We start from the raw sequence: 18874 nt of genomic DNA, 5'->3' as shown, positions 1-18874 counted from the left end.
TTCTATAATAAGGGCTGTTTCCTTTTGTAGAGTGGCTTTACACCTTTGCACATAGCTGCACACTATGGAAATGTCAATGTGGCAACACTTCTGCTAAACCGAGGAGCTGCAGTTGATTTCACAGCCAGGGTATGGAGGAATCTTTTTGTCTTCTTAGTTGTGATGGCCTATGAAAGTGAGAGCATATCTTTGTTGAATTCCTAGGCAAAAGTAAGTGAGAAGCAAAGTAGTGTTGAAATTCTGTTGTGTCCAAGGATTTTTTTTTTTTTGGTGTTAATTCCTAAAGGTTGCCCGCACGCAATGCAGCAGAGTCTTTCGGAGTTTAGTGGCAACTGAAGAAGCAGGCTCCTTTGAGTAGTTCCAGACTGCCAATATTCTCATCCTGTGTCAGTGCATTTTAGCTTCCCTGTCACAGTTAGACATACTCTAGAAGTCTATGTAATATGTATTGGCCTTTTCCTATCTGTTAAGGGTTCAGTATTTATTATACTACTTTAAGTGGCTATTTTTGTGTATAAACATATTTTGAAAAAGTAAACTACACTGCCATTATATAAATACAACAATATAAGTACTAATTAATCATAACTACTCTTTTTTATGGTAAACAACTGTAGAGCTACATAATATAGACTATTGCTGTTGTATGTTACGTAGGTTGAAGCATGTCGTCTAATGTCCTGAAAGCCTCTGGTAATCTGTATATCACCATAGCTACTGGATCGTGATTTCTCTGTATAGTTTTGCATTGCCAGACACACTTGAATTTCTTCCGGGTTCTGCCTTTCAGACTGATTTCCTCCTTTTGCTGGTCTGGAATACTTGCTAATACTACATCTTTCCCTCATCCAAGGTGTTTGCAAGGACTTTCAGCCGAAACAGGACTTACGTCTTTACACTATTTGCACTAATGAGATTCCTTTGTGTAGGAGTCATACGTTTGTGTGTTCTGTGTATGTTGCAATGATTTAAATGCATCAGTGTAAACTCAGTGGGACTCTGATATATGTTTGCTTATTTGTCTGACTCCAGGACTGTGATGTTTGCTGCTTTGGCAAATGTGCTTCTTTGTTATTAAAATAAAAAAAAAAAAAAACACACACACACACAAACCCAAACTGAATAAAGGTTCTTGCTTAGAAAAAAATTACTAACTCTAGTTTAAATGGTGTGTGCCTAGCTCTGATGCTCAAGTACATTTTTGTTTATTCTCTATAATGTAGTGACGGTCTCATTTTTGTGATCCAAACACAAAGTCGCCACCATCAGGCACCTTCAGATCCATCATGCTCATTGTTTGTTCTTTTCATGGTGTAGAATGGAATCACCCCACTGCATGTGGCTTCCAAAAGGGGAAACACAAACATGGTGAAGCTCTTGTTGGATCGCGGAGGGCAGATCGATGCCAAAACCAGGGTGAGTGTTTCTATTCCCTGAATATGATGTTGTCCCTTCTTGGGAGTGGATTGGGGTTTTTTGCTTGCTTGTTTTTGGTTTTTTAGCCAGAGAATGGGAACGCTAGGATTCACAGCTAGGAATTTTGCTTAAGTAATTGTTTCTTTTCTTGTTTTCTGTTCTTAACATAAGACATTAGATGCAGTTGCTACAAAAGTTGTCTGCTCACAAGTGAACTCTTTTTGAAACTTGGACCAAATTTTCAATGGTAACTCCAAAAAAGAAGTGTGAAGAAATACTTTTGTACTAATTTTATGCATTTGGAATCCTACTTTTAGTTTTCAGGTAGTTACTTGTTATATATAGACTGTTTTCTGTGGTACGAGACTAAAGAATGGCTGGCATTGGTAGTAGGAGGCAGATATACAGGAGACTGAAAGAAATAGTTTAATCTGCCTGCATCGTAAAGGAAATACAGTCACACTCAGATCTTGGTGAGGAAACAGTTAAGCCTGTTAATCATTCCAGTCACTGTGCTGCACAGCAAGTGGAAGGCTCAGCTAAGCCTTCTAGTCCCCTGAGTCTTACATTCTTGTGCCAGTCATAGGTGGACTGTTGAGAAGGAAAGCTACCTCAGTGGGCTGGCGACCACTTTTTACCGAGGAGTCAACACTAGGAACAAGTAACCTACTCTGCCACCAGCAAACCACCTCTCCCTCTGTAACCACAGAGAATTAGATGACTCGCTTCTTCCTACCAGTTGTGTTAATGAAATGCCACAGCAATAGTTTGCTCTTTATTCATGGGTCATTTTGCAGTCACTCAGGAGAAAAAAAATGCATCACTTTATATGGGTAGACTTTTTTTTTTTTTTAAATCAGATTTTGGATTCACCTCGTAAAATACGGTCACTTATGCAAATAGAACTGCACAGGCCTCTTTCTTGAACGCTGCTGTTTCTAAACATTGATCTGCAAAGTTAAATCTCCAAGTAACGGAGGGTATTTCAGAACACAGAACTTGGAGCTGGATGTAAGAGTTTGACACTAAAGCAAAGTGTAAGGCTTTTGTTTAATAAGCTAGAAAGGTAGGAGACATTGCATTCAACAGCACTTGAGGTTGATTCAGCTTCCTCTATTACTTTGCTATTGTTTTAATCAACCTTTTATTGCTTCATAATCTATGAAGACAAATCTTAATTTTTATATGACTCTATATATGATTAGGATTTTGATTTCTGATTATGTACGGAATAATGCCTCCCTTTCTTTCTTTCTTTCTTTCTTTTTCGTTTTTAAACACTCATGATGGAAAGTGCTGTCCTTCATGAAGGTGTGCAGTAAATCATTCCTGGCCAAATTCTCCACAATCTGTGCTAAAATCTAATGGTAAAGAGGCAGGAAACTGTAATAATACACTGCAATCAAGATATTCCAGATACTTAAAAGCACAGTAGTCATATGGAAATGGTCTGTTTGGCTTCTGGAATGACAGTATTGAATTCACCTATTTCCTGCTCGGTATTTAGAGATTTGTTTTGGAAAAGTTGGCCCAGATGATTGTCAAGGACTTCCTGATTTTTATAAGGTCAAGAGGTATGCCCATCCCCTCTTCTCACTGAGAAAGACTGGTGTGTAGTTGTGGATGAAACTGAAAGAACAGGGCTTTGTCCAGTGTCCACAGAAGGCTCTGACGGTAGAAGAATGCCCACTGCCACGGCTTACTGCCCTTCATCAGCTGGTAGATTGGCTCATACACTGTCAGCAGAAAGATACCAGTGAAACCCAATAACGTATCCTAAAGCACGTGTATTCCAGTGTGCACAGCCGTAACAGCTTTTCCTTGCTTTCATCCTCTACGTGCTCTCTGCTCAAAGACGCGTGGGTTGTGGTCACTGCGCGTACTTTACAGTGTGGGAGATTCCAAAACTTTGATTCTGTTGTCAATGTCTCTCTGTGGCGTGATAATGTCTTCATGCCAGCTTTTTATATAGTCTCGGTGTCTTTTTCTTTTCCCCTTGCTTTGTCCGCATGCCTTGTGCTTTGCTATGGCCGTGAGTATGTAGGGTATTGAAGAGGTAGGTTGCGTGTTGCATGCCATGCATACATGTGTTTTGTTCTTCAAAGGAAAGACTTTTTGCCTCCCCCCGCTTGGTACTAACATGCTTGCCTTTCCATACTTGCCTTGTCATTTCTCCTAAGGAACACTTACATCTTTCCAGGAGGTCAGAGCCCCTGAAACACAGTGGAATTAAATCTACTGGGGTATTTCATGTCTGGTAGCTTGGGCTTTTTATCTTTGATTTCCATACCATATCAAAACAAGCTCTTTCGTTAAGGAAGTATTCATTGCTTTCATTCATCTTATTTTTAACTTTCTTTATTACATGACATATGATGATGCATAAATTAAGAGGAGAAATCTTATTTTAACAGATTTTAAAAGAGCTGCAGTACTTTAATTTTGCACAGTTAATCTGTGAAATCTTTTTATGTTTGAAAACGTTCCATTGGAATGCTCTTTTAAGGATCCCTGTATTGTCTAAAAAAAGTAAGATGAAATAGATGTTCTTCAGAGAGAGTAAATTAAGAATGTGTCCTACATTTCCATAGTTAATGTTGCAGGTCAGAGCAAATTCTGCTTGCTGCAGGAATTAAATATTTTTGTTTTGTGTACATTTCATAATGTATACACTGAGATTTTATGGCATTTCTCGCTGGACCATAAAGATGTAGAATTGCAAGTAAATTTGCTACTTTTATTGTTTTTTTAAATAGCATTTTACTTAAATATTTCTGGTAAATTTTACCATTTTTTAAACGACTAAATAAGTTCTTAAAATGTAGAATTTCACTTCTCATTTGTATTGTATCTAAGGCAAAAATGTAAACTCCATTCCAAATTGTATTAGCAGGATAATTTTATTCATACTATTTTTTATATTTACATTAGTATTAGATGCGTTTACTTACAAGCCTCATCTTTGGAGATTTGTTTGCTAGATGAATAATGGGCAAAATTTCTTGTGGTAAAACATTTCATATTTAAAATGTTAGTCAAGCCTGTAGTCTGTAATCGTTTACCTGTACAAGAATGTCGATGGCATATAGCTGTTTAAAATCTTAAAGAGCAAGGTACAGCCAGACTTCTGACCTCTAAAACTTACTACGGTAGAGCAGTGGAATTAGATTTCAGAAGCAAGTGCAGACTGTGGCCTAGAACCAGTGTCCGGAAATGTATTCTCTACTTCTTGAAATACTTCTCTAAAAGGTGATGGAAATTTCAATTTATGTTTAAATCGATGTCATGCAATGAAGAGTAAAATGGCAATTGTCAATTCTCACTTTGACGGAAGGAAAGCATTTGCAGCCTTCCCAAAACGTAGTAAAGGTTATTACAGGGAAAATTGTTTTAGTGTTTAAAAGCAAAACAATTTCAGCATAGTCAAAAATAGATGTCTGTAAAAAATAATTTTCTAATATAAATGAACAGTAGCTGGAAGGCTATTCAAATAATATTTTCATTATATTGATATTGAAATGTTTACCGACTTTATTAAAGAGTTTTAGCAGTGTTCTTTGAGTGCTATTTGTATAATATGTTTTTATAAACTCTATTGTATTTATACATAGAACGCATAAGAAAAAAGAAATAAGAATGCAAGACTTTTTTTCGTTTTTGCTTTTTTACCTTTAAAACACTATGTTATTCACAGCCCTTTGACACCTTACTAGCATTTCCATTTTTGCACAACTACGCAAGCACTCTTAAGAAGGTGGGGAGTAACACATTCACCTGTCTCAGATGCTGAAGTTGTCACGTATTTGTGTTCTCTCTACTGGACCTTGCCACCATTGAAATTCAAATTATCTTGCTCTGAGACTTTTTCAGAGTCGTCTTGCAGGCTCTTGTCCAGAATATTTGTGCTTGAGAAAAATGCCTGGGATGAAACGGAGAATCTAGTTCTTGGAATGGAAAGCTGATTGTGTTGGGAAGCACACACACTGTGTGCCTAGAGCTTGGCAGCTGGAGTTGGACTAGGGAGGAGAAGTGATAATGCTGGGGAGAAAGTCTGGTGTAACATTTGGGTTGGAGAAGGGCCACAGAAGAGAAAGGAAGCCCAACTGAAGCCGAAAGAAGGGGGAAGATTGGTCACAGAGATGTGCGATACCAATAGGGAAAGAAAAGCGAGGGATGGAACTTGGATTTGTGTGTGTGTGTGTGTGTGTGAATGATCTTCAGACCTCCTGTAACACTGACTGTGGGAACCTCCAGAGATTTATCCATAATACTGTCATCTTTTATAAACGTGCATCCTGACAGAATAGGCACAGCTCTCTGCTGTTGCAACATTGTAATGAGTTTCCTATCATAAAGCCATTGTAACAGGAACCTAACGCCGTCTTGGCACTATGCTACGTTTACAGTGGTTTTTTTTCCTGCAGTAATCCCGCTGTGACGTTTTCTCCTGGTCTTAACACATGGGTAGAGCACTAATAATTTGTTGGCAGCTTTTGCTGTTCCTAAAGCAATGTCAGATTATAAATATCTAATCACAAAGCAGATATTGGATATAAAAAAAAAGTTAGTGGATTTACATAATGTTTGCAAGGGAGGGGGAGGGAATGTTGCACAGATTATCTACGTCAGCAAGCTGTATGGATTATTAGACTAATGTTTAGAATTATTTAAGTTAATATTTTATTACTCAAGCAAACCCATGGGATATTATGTGCTGTATTTTTTAAATCTGTACTTTGAGTGGCATGCCTGGAGGAATACTTCAGAGCGTGTTTAATTATGCCGAGATTCTTAAAGCTTAGAACAAGAGGTAGAGTTGCCTTGTTCGTTCTTAAAGAAACGCGATTTAGTAGTAATGCAAAAGCAAACAAATGAAAAGACCATCTGTTTTTCAAGGAAATTTGTACAACTTTGCACATGTGTGCCTAACATACATATTATGCAAATTTGGTTTCACCCTTATACAAATAAGAATTTGCGGGTGCAGTTTAGTATAATTCTTTGATAATTTGGCCTTTGATATTCACGTGCTATTGTTAGTCTTGATTTCAGTGAGCACCAAATGTGCGTAACTTGCCTTTTACTGAGAGACTACTCACATAATTTCCCATTAAGAATCTCTCATAAGCACAGCTTCTTTTCATTTCAGTCTCTCTGGTAAGCAGAAGTAGAGTGTTTTAACAACAATGAAATGACCTAATAATTTATCTTCCTGAGCCCTGTAGTCAGGAGCCACACAAGGAATTCAAAATTAATTTTACCTTTAAGGTTAAGAAATGATCAGCGGTCTTTAAGGAAAAGGGTGAAAGTTCATGTTCTGTTTTGACAGCCGTTTAAGAGGAAAGTAGAAGTGATGAAATGTCATGGCTTCCATACGTGGAAGCTTGTACTGTATTTTCTGACAGTGAGGCACCTGCTGGTTAAGTTACAAACAGTGTGCTAGAACAGTACCCCATACAGGAACAATAGATTAGAGGATACAGGAAGTTATTCAGTTACTTGGAAGATGAAAATGTTTAGCTTACCATTATATATTATTCTGGATGAGGAGGTAAATATGGAACTTTTAAAGATGTAGATATGCTGAACTTCTTGTCTCCTGGTATGGCAGCCTTTGTGCCCACGGGGTGTTTGTTATCTGGGATGTCTTTTCGACCCAGTGTTGTATGTCCTGTCAAATGACGTCCAGTATTTTGGTCAGCACGTGTTCCCCAAATTGCATGGTGTACCAGTTAGCAATGGAATGATTAAAATGGTATGTAGGCCAACTCCTGCAGCAGATTTCAAAGCCTCAGGTTCATTGTAAACAGATAATGGAGCAAAAGCATATTAATGTGGTACAGCAGTGTCTCTCTCAATCTCGGTTAATGTCAGTTTGTCCTCATTGTGTTATGTGCTAATTCTTCTACTGCAACTCTCGCTTTTTGATTTCCCTCACCTTTGAATAAAACATAAGCAAAAATCCAATCTAAAGTATTAAATATTCAATAATTTTGAAAAATACATGCTATTTTTCCCAGGACAAAAAAATGGAAGAGAGTTATATGGGAAGAGGCTGCAAAGCACATTGCTTAATTCACCTAGAGAAAGTGCACAGACAGTAAATGATGGTTTTGTAAGCACTAGGACAAGATGGAATAGATAGCAAATTTTTATCTCTGTTTTTACAGGGACTTATAGATAAGAAAGTTATGCTTTTTAAAGATTCAGTTCTTTCTTTTCATGTAACTAAACTTTCTTTTCTTGTGGAGTTGAAGTGTCTCTTGGCTCGTATTGTTCTCCCTTTTTCTCCCTCTGGGGATTTGTCCTGTTTCTTTTTCAAAGCTTCATATGGTTCTACCTTTCTTTTGCCATTTTATTAAACAGAAAGACATAAAACTCACTATGCGTGTAAGGAAAGTGAACCACCCACCTTGATGAGAATGTAGAGCACAAAGGCTGGAAACTGGGGAGAAATACCAGATAAATACCTTTCCCGGAAATATGTTTGGGATATATTCTCATTTTAGTAATGCTAATAGGAGTTAGGTGTGTGAACCCCTCTGGCAGTGAGATGAAAACATACTCTGTTGTGCCATGAGAGAATTGATTTAGGGTACTCTGAAGTTTCAGAGCATTTAAAAACAGGTAAGCCAGTTGTACTAGATTTCTTTATGATGACCCAGTCTCCCAAGTTTTGGTTGAGGACTTGATCTTGCATCTGTTGAATTTGACTGCAAAGCTTCCATGGGATTTAGGAACAAAGGAATAGCAACTGAAACAGTGAGAGTCAAGGCACACCTAAACCCTTCAGGTTTCTGAAAAATACCTGGAATCAGGTGTTATGTAAGGGAGAAAAATTCCTCCCTGCAGATTTCATCTTCTCAGTGAAGTGGAGCTCTGGGCATTACTAACTTAAAAAAGGTGTTCCCTGCCTTGTGGTTCTAACTGAGGGTGAGGAAGGATCTAGTTCTTGGACCTACCATTTGGAGAGTATTAAAGGGCTATGTTTACGTAGTCAAAATGGTGTCATTGTAATGGCAGTATGCAAACTGGAACTACTTCTAATTTAGATGTGTTAGCAAAGTAGACTTTCCACAAATTCTAGCAAGGCTATCAGTATATCTTTGTTTGGAGGAGGATCACTAACTCATACTTAAGGCCATATTATTACATTTTCACCACTTTTCTAATCTGTAAGTAATGAATTTATCTCAAACCAGCATACGCATCTTATAATCATACTGTTATTGGATTCCTCAGAAACACTCTAGAAATAACAGCATCTACCTCCATCTAAGGCAAGCAGGTTGTCTGAAAAGGAGTGGGACTTTTTCTGTGATTGAAACCCATTAACGTATCACCTTTATAAACCTCTCTCTGTTGAATGAGCATTGATCATTCTTCTGAGTGCATGCTAGAACAGTATCAAGGTCTAATGAGATGAAAGCTTGGGTTGCTATACCATATGAATTTTCTTTTTTCTGTCATTCAACACTAATACTCTTTCCAACCATTTTTCTTGCCTCAGATTTTCTGGGGTTTTTTCTCAGTATAAAGGCCAAACTGTAGCAGCATTACCTAGAGTACACTCTCCTGTCTAAATGTTTCATTGACACATCTTTTGCTGCCACTGCTCTGTTCAGTGACCGAGTAGCCTAAACAAGTGTTTTGGGACAGGATGTTCTTCTGCAGCGGAGAACATATTGCAGAGTTGATGCTTTCACAGCTCTTTTAGCAAACAATTGTTAGGTCTTTGTTTGCCGTTCAGTCTCAGAAACAAAGTGTGTTATTCTCTTGGTTTTTCTCTCTTCCTCTTTTTCTCTCTGCTTTAAAATCTTCTTTCTCCTGCTGCCTTTTTAAAAAAATAATACATTCTAGAATAAATTTTCTAGCATGGACTTTTCCTGTTTCATCCCTGCATCAAAAGCAATCCAAAGGACCACGATTGATTATCGAGCATCCTCGGCTCAGCACATGTTACTCAGGGAGAGGCAATACGATCTCAAAGCCATGCAGAGAAGGAGGGGAGGAGACAATGCATGCACCCATTGTCTTTGATAGTAGATTTCTGCACACAATGGACTTCCTCTCTGAAACTGTAACCTTAGAGCATTCTTCACCGGTACAAGGAAGAATAAGGGGGAAACTTCATGCTGTGGAGCCAGCTTGAGTTAAGAGTCAAAAAAAGGGAGCTTTTTCATACATTTGTGGGCTGGATCCTGGAAATGTGTTCCGCAGAGTGCCAGGGTGGACAGTCTGGGGATGTGCTCATTTACTTTCCCTTTTTTCGCTTTAAGGATGGACTCACCCCTCTCCACTGTGCTGCAAGAAGTGGGCATGACCAAGTTGTGGAGCTGCTTCTGGAACGAGGTGCCCCACTGCTTGCAAGGACCAAGGTGTGTGCCTTCTTAGAAGAATATTGTAACAGCTCTATGCAACTTTCCAAAGAATTTTTTATATCGTTGAAAGGACAAGTAAGAAGACAGCAACATTTCTGTTCTCCCAAAGAGAAATATATTAATGGGAAGAATGATCCAACTCACCTCCCACCCCACCCCGCCTCTATAATGTAAGACTAAACACATGATAGATAGTGCTGTTGCAAGTACTTAACTTTTGTGGCTTCCTAAAACCGCAGGCAGCAAAGACTGGAAAGTTGGGTCAGGTACTCCTGCAAGATTCCCTGCGTATACTTTCTGGTCCTTCATATAAGCTACCTAGATCCTGTGAGTTACAGCTTTTCCTAATTGTTATAGTGGACTATTTTGCGCTTTGAAAATGATTTCAGTGTTCCCATTAGTTTTTGAAAAGCATGCATTTAAGACGAATGCATTTACTAGAAATATTGTTCCGTAAGTCAAACCAGTGAGAGAAAGACATTTGTCATATAATACCAAGCCCTAATGGGCAGCACTTCACATTAGTAGGTTTCAGAGTGCTTGACAAAGGCAGCCAGTATCATTAGTTGGGAATGATGTACACCGTGATATAGAGTATTGAAATTGTATGCCTGAGGTGCCCTAGAAGATCAAGAGCAACAAACAATTTAAGTGTGTCTGGACGTCCCCACTGTGTTGAGGTTTGAGCAGAGCAGAACTGTCCAGTGAGTAATCCCTCCTTCCAGATGACAAATAATCAGTGAGTTTGATCAGACCAAGTCAGTTACCAGTTAGAGTCTGTATGTTGCAGTCTATATTTAAATACACAATGCTTTTGGAGTATCTGCGTATAAAATGAAAAAACAAATTTTCAAACAACTTCCCACTGAAACAGGTGGTTCCAAACTGGAGGCAGACAAATATATAAATAATAAAACTAATTTTTTCTGAAAACAACTTGCTGTACATATTAATAGATTCTCTTTCCTTTTAATTCTCTAAAGTCCACAGACTTCAACAAAGAGATCTATTAAAACCAGACAATGCTTTAGAACTCTCTCTTTCGCTGCCCTTCAAGTTTTGTGGTTTTAACAAAAGGTCTCACTGTGCTGGAAGTTGGAAGTATCATTTCCCATAAGTTAGAGGGTTAGGTTTTGCTAATATAATTTGTTTTCTATTGAGAACTGAAAGAAAAAATATGTTCCTTGATAAATATGGTGATGGGTAGATACTCTTCCTCAATTAGCATGCAACAGATGTCATAGCATTATGGTGAACATCCCTAAAACTGTCTTTTAAGGTCAAGGTATGTTTTATTAAGTATTAAATCATGAGACAAGACCATTAGATTCTTTTGCTTTGATTCAATTCTGATTTTAATTAAATATATGTTGTTTCTCTAAATTCCCCGGCATTTGCCAGAAGGGGAAGGGTGGCTATAATAATCTTCTTCAGTTTTTCTTCCAGTCAGAAGCTCAGATGCGGCCCTGTTTCAACGATGGGAGTACTCTGCAAACTTACAATGGGATTCTTTTAATACGTGTCACTATCTAAGCAAGAGGTGCTAGAGATTACTATCCTATTTTCTTTTGTTACAGAATGGACTTTCTCCACTTCACATGGCAGCCCAAGGTGACCACGTGGAGTGTGTCAAACATCTACTGCAGCACAAAGCTCCCGTTGATGATGTCACACTGGATTACCTGACCGCCCTCCATGTGGCCGCACACTGTGGCCACTACCGTGTCACCAAACTCCTTCTGGACAAGAGAGCAAATCCCAATGCTCGTGCCCTGGTAAACCTGTCCCACCTGTGTAATGTAACAAAACTATCAAGGGGAGATGAGTAGCACTTACCAGTAAAGCTAAGTGAAAAATCTGTCAACAAACACCGTCAACTGAATAGTCACTGTTGGAGGGATTGTCATACCTACAGATTGCCAGTATTGTACCCCCGTATCGTTAGGCCTAGTATTTGTAGTATCAGGTTTGGAAGCTCTACCCAGAACCATTTCTAGCTGATGCTAACTTTTGCACTGGTATTAGCAATAGTTCAGTTTTTCATATTGTAATATGATAGACAACTAATTTTTCAAAAGTTTCAACTGAATCGGTAAGCTAATTGTCATGGAGATAATAATTTAAAAATATCTATTTTTGCATTTATCAGATTGTGACATTCCCTTATGTTATGTACCCTTTTATTCTTTTAAAACAAAAAACAAAAAAAACCCACGCTTGCAGGAAAACAGGTCTAATTCTTTTCACTCATGGATCAGACCATTATCTCCAAACTGCGACAAATACCACATTTGGTTTAAAGCTTTAAAGAGCTCTCAATCTATCCAAACCCAGACATGATTCCAGTTTCCTCTAATAGGAAGCATGCCCATGAACCGTTAGCTGGATAGAATTTGAAGTAACAAGATACTGTGCTCAGTGTAGGAAAGAAAGAGGCTGTGAATACTTAAGATACTTCGTATGGCAAGAACTCTGCTGTTACCTCCTGTATTTGGTGCAGCTTTCACTGCAGGCCACTCTTATGTCTTCCCCAGCTTCTTGCCTCTGATATGACCTTGAATTTTTTTGTGAACTGTCCCCCTATTACAAGGGCTTCTCATTTCACTGCCTACTTGGAATTGGCTTTTTACTGCCCCAGTCGTCTTCAGCCATGTCCTTTTTCTTGGCCTCTCTATACCCTCAAATTCCCTAACTCCTCTTGCTTCCTTGTCTTATGCTTTTCTTGGTCAGTCTTTTTCTGTACCATTTTCACTTGGTTGGTCTTTTTTCGTGCTATTTTCATCCTTGCATCTTGTTTTTTCTGCCAGTCTTTCAATCCCCTTTAGCTGTACTTTCATCAGCTACCCACACATACATGCTGGTGTGCTAGCCCCCTCATCCTTATTCTTTCCTTCCATGATGAGAAATACACGTTCTGTTCCTACCCCCTTCTTTATTTCCCTCCCTGAGAAACATCTATCCTGAAACGAAAGGAGAACAATCTCAGGCAGCTGCCTTTCTGCTCTCCTACCTCGAGGCTGTTTTTGTTTTCTGTCTCTCTCGTTCTCTCTCCCATCAGTGACTCCTCGCCTCTGGCTTGTTTTTAGTATTTAATATATTAAATGATGCTCATGATTTCCATTACTAGTATGTTCCTTCTGCCTTCTCCTCTTCCCCTCCAAGCTGCTCCTCACTTGAATAGACAGAGCAAAATGAAATGAACTCAGGCAATAAAATTAAGTGAACGTATGGAAACTTGTGAAATAGTAAAACTCCCTATGAAATATATCGAGAGTCATTGTGCAGGATGTAGAATATCTTACGGTTTTGAATCCTCCTTAAGAAATAGAAGAGGGATAATAGTAATAATATTCAGGAGAGAGTACTGTGGTGGAATAATTTTAGAAATAATTCATTTTCAGCTACCTCTTTTAAAAAATAATTATTAATGCTTATAAAATGATATGAAGATACAAGCAGTACATGAGTTCTCAGCTTTTGCAATTTGTATATGCTGTAAAGCACCTTCAAATCAACTACTAATTAGCATTTCTCTTAACAGAGGTTAACTGCTGAATAATCTGTCATAAGCAGTAGCTGACTTTTTCCATGAGTTAAGATTTCTGATACAAGTTAATTTTACTGCTGGTCGAGTGTTTAGCAGTAGTGATCCTTTTCATTAGAAAATACAGCAATTATTTAACAAAATGTTTCCTGTGCTTTCCACAAAAATGTTCTTACACAGGCAGGCTGAATTTTAATTTGCCAAGCTTTTTACTAACAGCTGAAAATTGAGCCTTTCAATTCGTCTCACTTAGAAAATAATGTGTTTGCTAAGCTTTTTAGGTACGCACTTAACCTGCATTAGCTATAATAGTATATAAAAACAGCTTGAAGTTGAAGCTACAGCATGAAGACATAATATATAGTATGAAGATATAGTATATAGTATGAAGAGGCCTCAGTCTTACTGAGTGAGCATTTCCAAAGAAGAGAATCTCTGCTGATCATAAGCACGTTCAAACTATTGTCTCACAGTGCAAAGCGTTAGGTTGCAGTCCTGATTTAAGAAGTTCCCATCCCTCTGCCCTTTCATTCCTGTTCTTGCCCCATTCAGTTTTAATCCAGAGGAGTGCTGGTATCTTGCTTGCAGTGCTTTATGACTCAGCAGGGCAGGAATAAAGGAAGAGGGGATGAAAATACTTCAGGACCAAACACTGTCTAATGAAACCACAGCTGAAGTAGTGATTATTAACTGAGGATACCTTATAGAATACACAAATATGCAAACACTTATGCATAAAGTGTACTAAAGATTGATGCATAAATATAAATAAATAGATGCTTAGCTTACAAGATATTCTATGAAGACAAATAAGAAAATGAGGTGGGATCTGGAGGAAATGCTCTGTTCCTAGAGAGGGATAGACTATGCTCTATATGTTTCAGGCACAAGACACTAGTTGAATTTAAAGTTATCACTATCATTTCTTGTACTTTCCTTGTGTTACGCAATCATCAGAACTACTTTTAAGTCATTCTTAGACGGACGATAGACATACATGCGTGCGAATGGACTCGTACAAACCTGCACGTGCGTGCGTGCACACATGCACACGCACGCACACTTTAAAGTCAGAACAGGCATGCCTGTGTTTGGTTTCCGGAGGTGGAAGTTTGGTTTCTCTCCAGTATCTGCGAAGAAAGCGGTGGCACTGCTATGTTCTGCCTCCTGTTCCTGGGAGGAGATGTAATTCGTAACCTATAGTGCCTCTAAAGAAGAGTTGCTTCTGATATTCTAACGCTTCTGCTTCCAGTGTGCTCGCATGGAGCTGTGTGGAAAGTGTAGCTGCATGTTTTTAACTAACATGACTGTCTTTTGCACAGAATGGTTTTACTCCACTGCACATTGCCTGCAAGAAAAATCGCATCAAAGTCATGGAACTCCTGGTGAAATATGGGGCTTCAATCCAGGCTATAACAGAGGTAGAAAAATGTTTCATATCATGAAGAAACATTCCTTCTCTCTCTTCTTTTTTACTTCCTTTTTTCTCTTTCCTGTCATGCCTCACTTTCATTTATGTTTTACTTAAATGAAGAAGCCCCTCCGCTACGCCCCATGCAGAGGAGTAAAACTGTTCTTGCTTTGTTTCGCAGTCGGGCCTCACACCAATACATGTGGCTGCATTTATGGGCCACTTGAACATAGTCCTCCTTCTGCTGCAGAACGGAGCCTCTCCCGATGTCACTAACATTGTGAGTATGGCTTTGACTAGAATCATCTGTGCGATAGCTCATACAAAAAGAGTCTATGTTCAGCCAAAGGTCACATTTTAATGATGCTACTTAAGTACATTTTAGGACAAATTATCCTAGCACCTTTCCCAAACAGTAAACGAGAGGAAAACAGCTATTGTATAGGCATTATAAGCTGTCTGTGGTTTCATGTGTTCTTCAGCAATGCTTGAGTAGATAAAGTTTCCTTTAAAAACAGCTAAAGCTCACCAAATACCTCAAAACTCAAAATAAGCCAAGTTGCACGGAAGATTGTGTTTCAGTTTTGAATGATGAAATTTAAATCCAAATGGTTCTAATTTCTGCTTGCACAGCTTCACCCTTTGCCATGAAATTGTGTCATTTGTATTAGTGAAAGTGTATAAAATACTTAAAACCTAACAAACAAAAAATAAAAATGTTAAACTCAAGATGTTCCTTTAACAGGAAATTCCAGGAACTGGTGTCTTTCTAAAGAACATATTTAAGTCTAGAAAATGTGACCTTTGGGAGGTAACACAAAACGCAGGACCTGACTTACCACAGAAATCGGTGTTTGTATACCAATAGCCTAGTTGCCAAGAATAATAGCAATAAAAAGAACATGATGGTTTCCTGAGTTGAATTTCACAAATATCTTGCTGTTTGAATGTGTTAATATAAACAAATACATACGACTACCTTCATTTTGAAAGCAGTGTTTTTTAACCCGTAGATAAAAGTTAGAAGTAAGTTTTTTGCAACAAAACAAACTTGTGAGTGATCGAGGTACACTGGACCTATCAGTTTTTCTTAGTTTGAAAAATCTTATATGGAAACCAGGAAGAATGTGCAACAAACTCTGAATTATTTGCTTGAGTTACTGGAACAGAGTCTTCTTGACAAAATCTGTTCCTGCTTTTATACTTTTTAATAGAAGCAATGTTTATAAAAAATTATTAATGGATGTCATGGAAGCCAACAAGAAATTCTTGTGGAAGCAATTAAAAGTATTGTAGAGGTAGAACAGGACATTTGTGTACAAAGTTTAACACTTTATAATTTATGCTACACAGGTGTCTTGGCTTTTACTTGGTAAGCTGAAGTTCCCTGTTGAATTACTAACTGTTTCCAAAGGCTAAACTGCTTTGCTAATTCAAGTACAGAGCAGTCTGTATAGCAATTTGATCGTTAAAGTGTGTAAACTGTAAAACTTATTCACATTTTAAACGGCTCATTCTTCAGGTAATAAAACTTTTATAGATGAAAATCTGTATTAAAATTTATAATTAGGGCTGTGGGATTTTGTCTGTTGCCTACTTACTAATCACAGCTGGTAATCTAATGTTAATTTAAACACAAGTATAGCTAAATCAACTGTCTGTGAGGAGGGTTTACTTGAATCAAAAGTTTGTAGCAGTGACTAAACTCGGGTTGTTTCCTTTGCTTCATTTGTACAGAAGAAGGACAAAAAGAAGTTGATTTCTGATTCTGATGCAAAAGATCTTGATGATGGTGGTGTTTTGGTATTTACAGTTTAGTTTGATAGTCATGGGGATAAGAGCCATACAATAGAATATAGTCCAGCATTAGAGCAAAGAGATGGAACTCTTCATCCGAAGAAGTGATCAGTCCTGCTGTGTTGTCATAACATAAAAGATAAATGAAGAGCTCTTGATTGTTGAACTGTCCCACTACCTAATGTACCAGATACAGATGAGCTGCACAGGGACTGTTTTAGTCAACTTAATGACAATGTTCTCAAAGAATGTGTTGAACAGTGCAAAATTGAGCTAGGAACTCCCTCATCAAGGAATGCTCACTTTCAGTGTTCCTTGGCAAGCCAATGCAAAAAATAAATTCTTTGACTGTATCATCTGTACCTCATTATCGTGATCTAAATGTCCAGATCACGCCAGTCAGCTTTCTTAAATTTCATATTCCCCTTTGAATTCTGTGGACTAGAAAAGGCTTAAACCAAGATTCGTTTCACAGCCCGCAGACACAGCCATGCTGCTGAGCACAGATTTTACACATTTCATATGCTGGCTCAGTTGTGCACAGCCATTGCAAGGCCTTGTAAAGCTGCCAGCTCCACACAGTGGGCAGGAAGAGACCATCTGGAAAAATATCCCCTTCCATCTTGAGGCTCATGTGCCTTGCAATCCCTTGAGACAGACAGACAGTTAATATACTCTTATCTCCTGTGTGGCACGCAAGCTGATGCGCTGTTATGTAGAAGGCTGAGGAACGTATGTTAGCAGGGAAGTCCCTAAGGCAGAATTTTCTTGAGCATGATCGGGGCTTGAACATTCTCTGATGGGCCGTATTTTTGCATCACTTGCACACTGTAAGACTGAACGTGAACTTGCATTTCCACTGGAGTTACTGATTGTAATGACTGCAGAAAAGCCAGGAATTTCATTCCGACCCTCTGTAGCAAGATTACCCTTGTCTGGGATCTCAGAGTTTACAAACCATGTACTTAGGCAGGCCTAGTGACATGTACAAGTACTTTCCTGAACTCACTGTTGCTAGCCAGGTTCTCAGCTAGTGGAAGTGCAGGTTTCTTCACAAGTTGAAGTGGGTGGAATTTACAAAATCTGAGTTTTATTGCTTCCTGGAGGTTTAGGACACTGAAACCTTTTTGCTTTTCTGCAGCGTGGAGAGACCGCTCTACACATGGCAGCACGTGCTGGGCAGGTGGAAGTAGTTCGCTGTCTCCTGAGAAATGGGGCCCTGGTTGATGCCCGAGCCAGGGTAGGTGTTCTCTTTGCAACTTCTTTTGCTTTCTCACAAATGTAGCTGAAGCAGTAGGGCTAAGAAGGAGCAATTTCATTGTTATTTGAACTGTGGATTCAAGACTAAGCACATCTGAATGCCATTCCATAAGGTAACTTATTTGTGCGTAATTCATCCAAATAGAATGTGTCTGGCTCAGAACAGTAACAGCTCTTTTATCTGAGCAAGAATTGTACAGCAGTGTCCTAAAATCAAACACTGGAGATTCTGATAGCAGCTAGCTCCGAGTGCCAGATTTTGAAACCAAATGGACTGTTTGTCAAGCAAGGCGCAGCTGTTCTACAATAAATTAAGAATACCAAGGAAAGTAAGTGGCGCTCACAGCAATTTCAGCTATCTGCCTTTTTACTGAGAAGAGAAAAACAATGTTTTTCTCCAATGTTCCTCTCTTTCTGTTCTAATCAGATATTGCTGAAGCTGATCCCAGAAATTAGCCTTACAGGTTCCTCCTTTAGACCTTTTTTTAGTTGTTTTTGTGCTGTCGCTTGTTATGACTTCTGCAAGACAAATGCATAGAGAGATCTACTGGAATTAACCAGAATCTGGTGTTCAGGGTAGTTCTACCTGTGGTAATTATCTACTCAATTTGAGTTGTAGGAAGAACAGACTCCACTGCACATTGCCTCTCGCTTGGGTAAAACAGAGATCGTCCAACTTCTGCTACAGCACATGGCCCACCCTGATGCTGCAACCACTAATGGATATACTCCACTGCACATTTCTGCCAGAGAGGGACAAGTTGATGTTGCATCAGTTCTCTTAGAGGCAGGTGCCTCACACTCCATGTCCACCAAAGTAAGACAAAATGCTTTGTGTCTGTGCTCTAGTAGGCAGTGCACAGGGAGCAACCTGTTCCATGATGAATGTACTTTCACTGAGAAATTGAGCTAGTCTGTTTTTGTTTTGTTTTGTTCTTATGTAATCAACAGTGATCCAATAGGCTGAACAAATATGTCAGGAATTAACCAAATATTGTCATAATTTACTGTCATCTGAAGCTGTAAGTTTGGTTCCCCCTAACCAAATGCAGATAAATAAGTGCT

The 18874-nt window shown here is 38.7% G+C and overlaps 1 protein-coding gene across 15 annotated transcripts in view; it reads left to right on the top strand.

Annotated features, from left to right (window-relative positions):
* Positions 1 to 18874, top strand: part of ANK2 (ankyrin 2) — a 360943-nt gene that overhangs the window by 244012 nt on the left and 98057 nt on the right. For 13 of the 15 annotated variants that reach the window (XM_068941794.1, XM_068941796.1, XM_068941797.1 and 10 more), the window contains 8 exons: positions 31 to 129; positions 1318 to 1416; positions 9696 to 9794; positions 11375 to 11572; positions 14664 to 14762; positions 14934 to 15032; positions 17691 to 17789; positions 18429 to 18626. In XM_068941794.1, the coding sequence (XP_068797895.1) occupies positions 31 to 129; positions 1318 to 1416; positions 9696 to 9794; positions 11375 to 11572; positions 14664 to 14762; positions 14934 to 15032; positions 17691 to 17789; positions 18429 to 18626 (990 nt within the window). The remainder of the gene's footprint in view (positions 1 to 30; positions 130 to 1317; positions 1417 to 9695; positions 9795 to 11374; positions 11573 to 14663; positions 14763 to 14933; positions 15033 to 17690; positions 17790 to 18428; positions 18627 to 18874) is intronic. The other 2 variants (XM_068941799.1, XM_068941798.1) reach the window with 1 other exon arrangement.

Source organism: Struthio camelus, chromosome 4 (assembly GCF_040807025.1).
Source record: "Struthio camelus isolate bStrCam1 chromosome 4, bStrCam1.hap1, whole genome shotgun sequence".
Classification (NCBI taxonomy): Eukaryota; Metazoa; Chordata; class Aves; order Struthioniformes; family Struthionidae; genus Struthio; species Struthio camelus.
The sequence above is the reverse complement of the archived record's forward strand: the minus strand, read 5'-3'. Positions and strand labels throughout refer to the sequence as shown.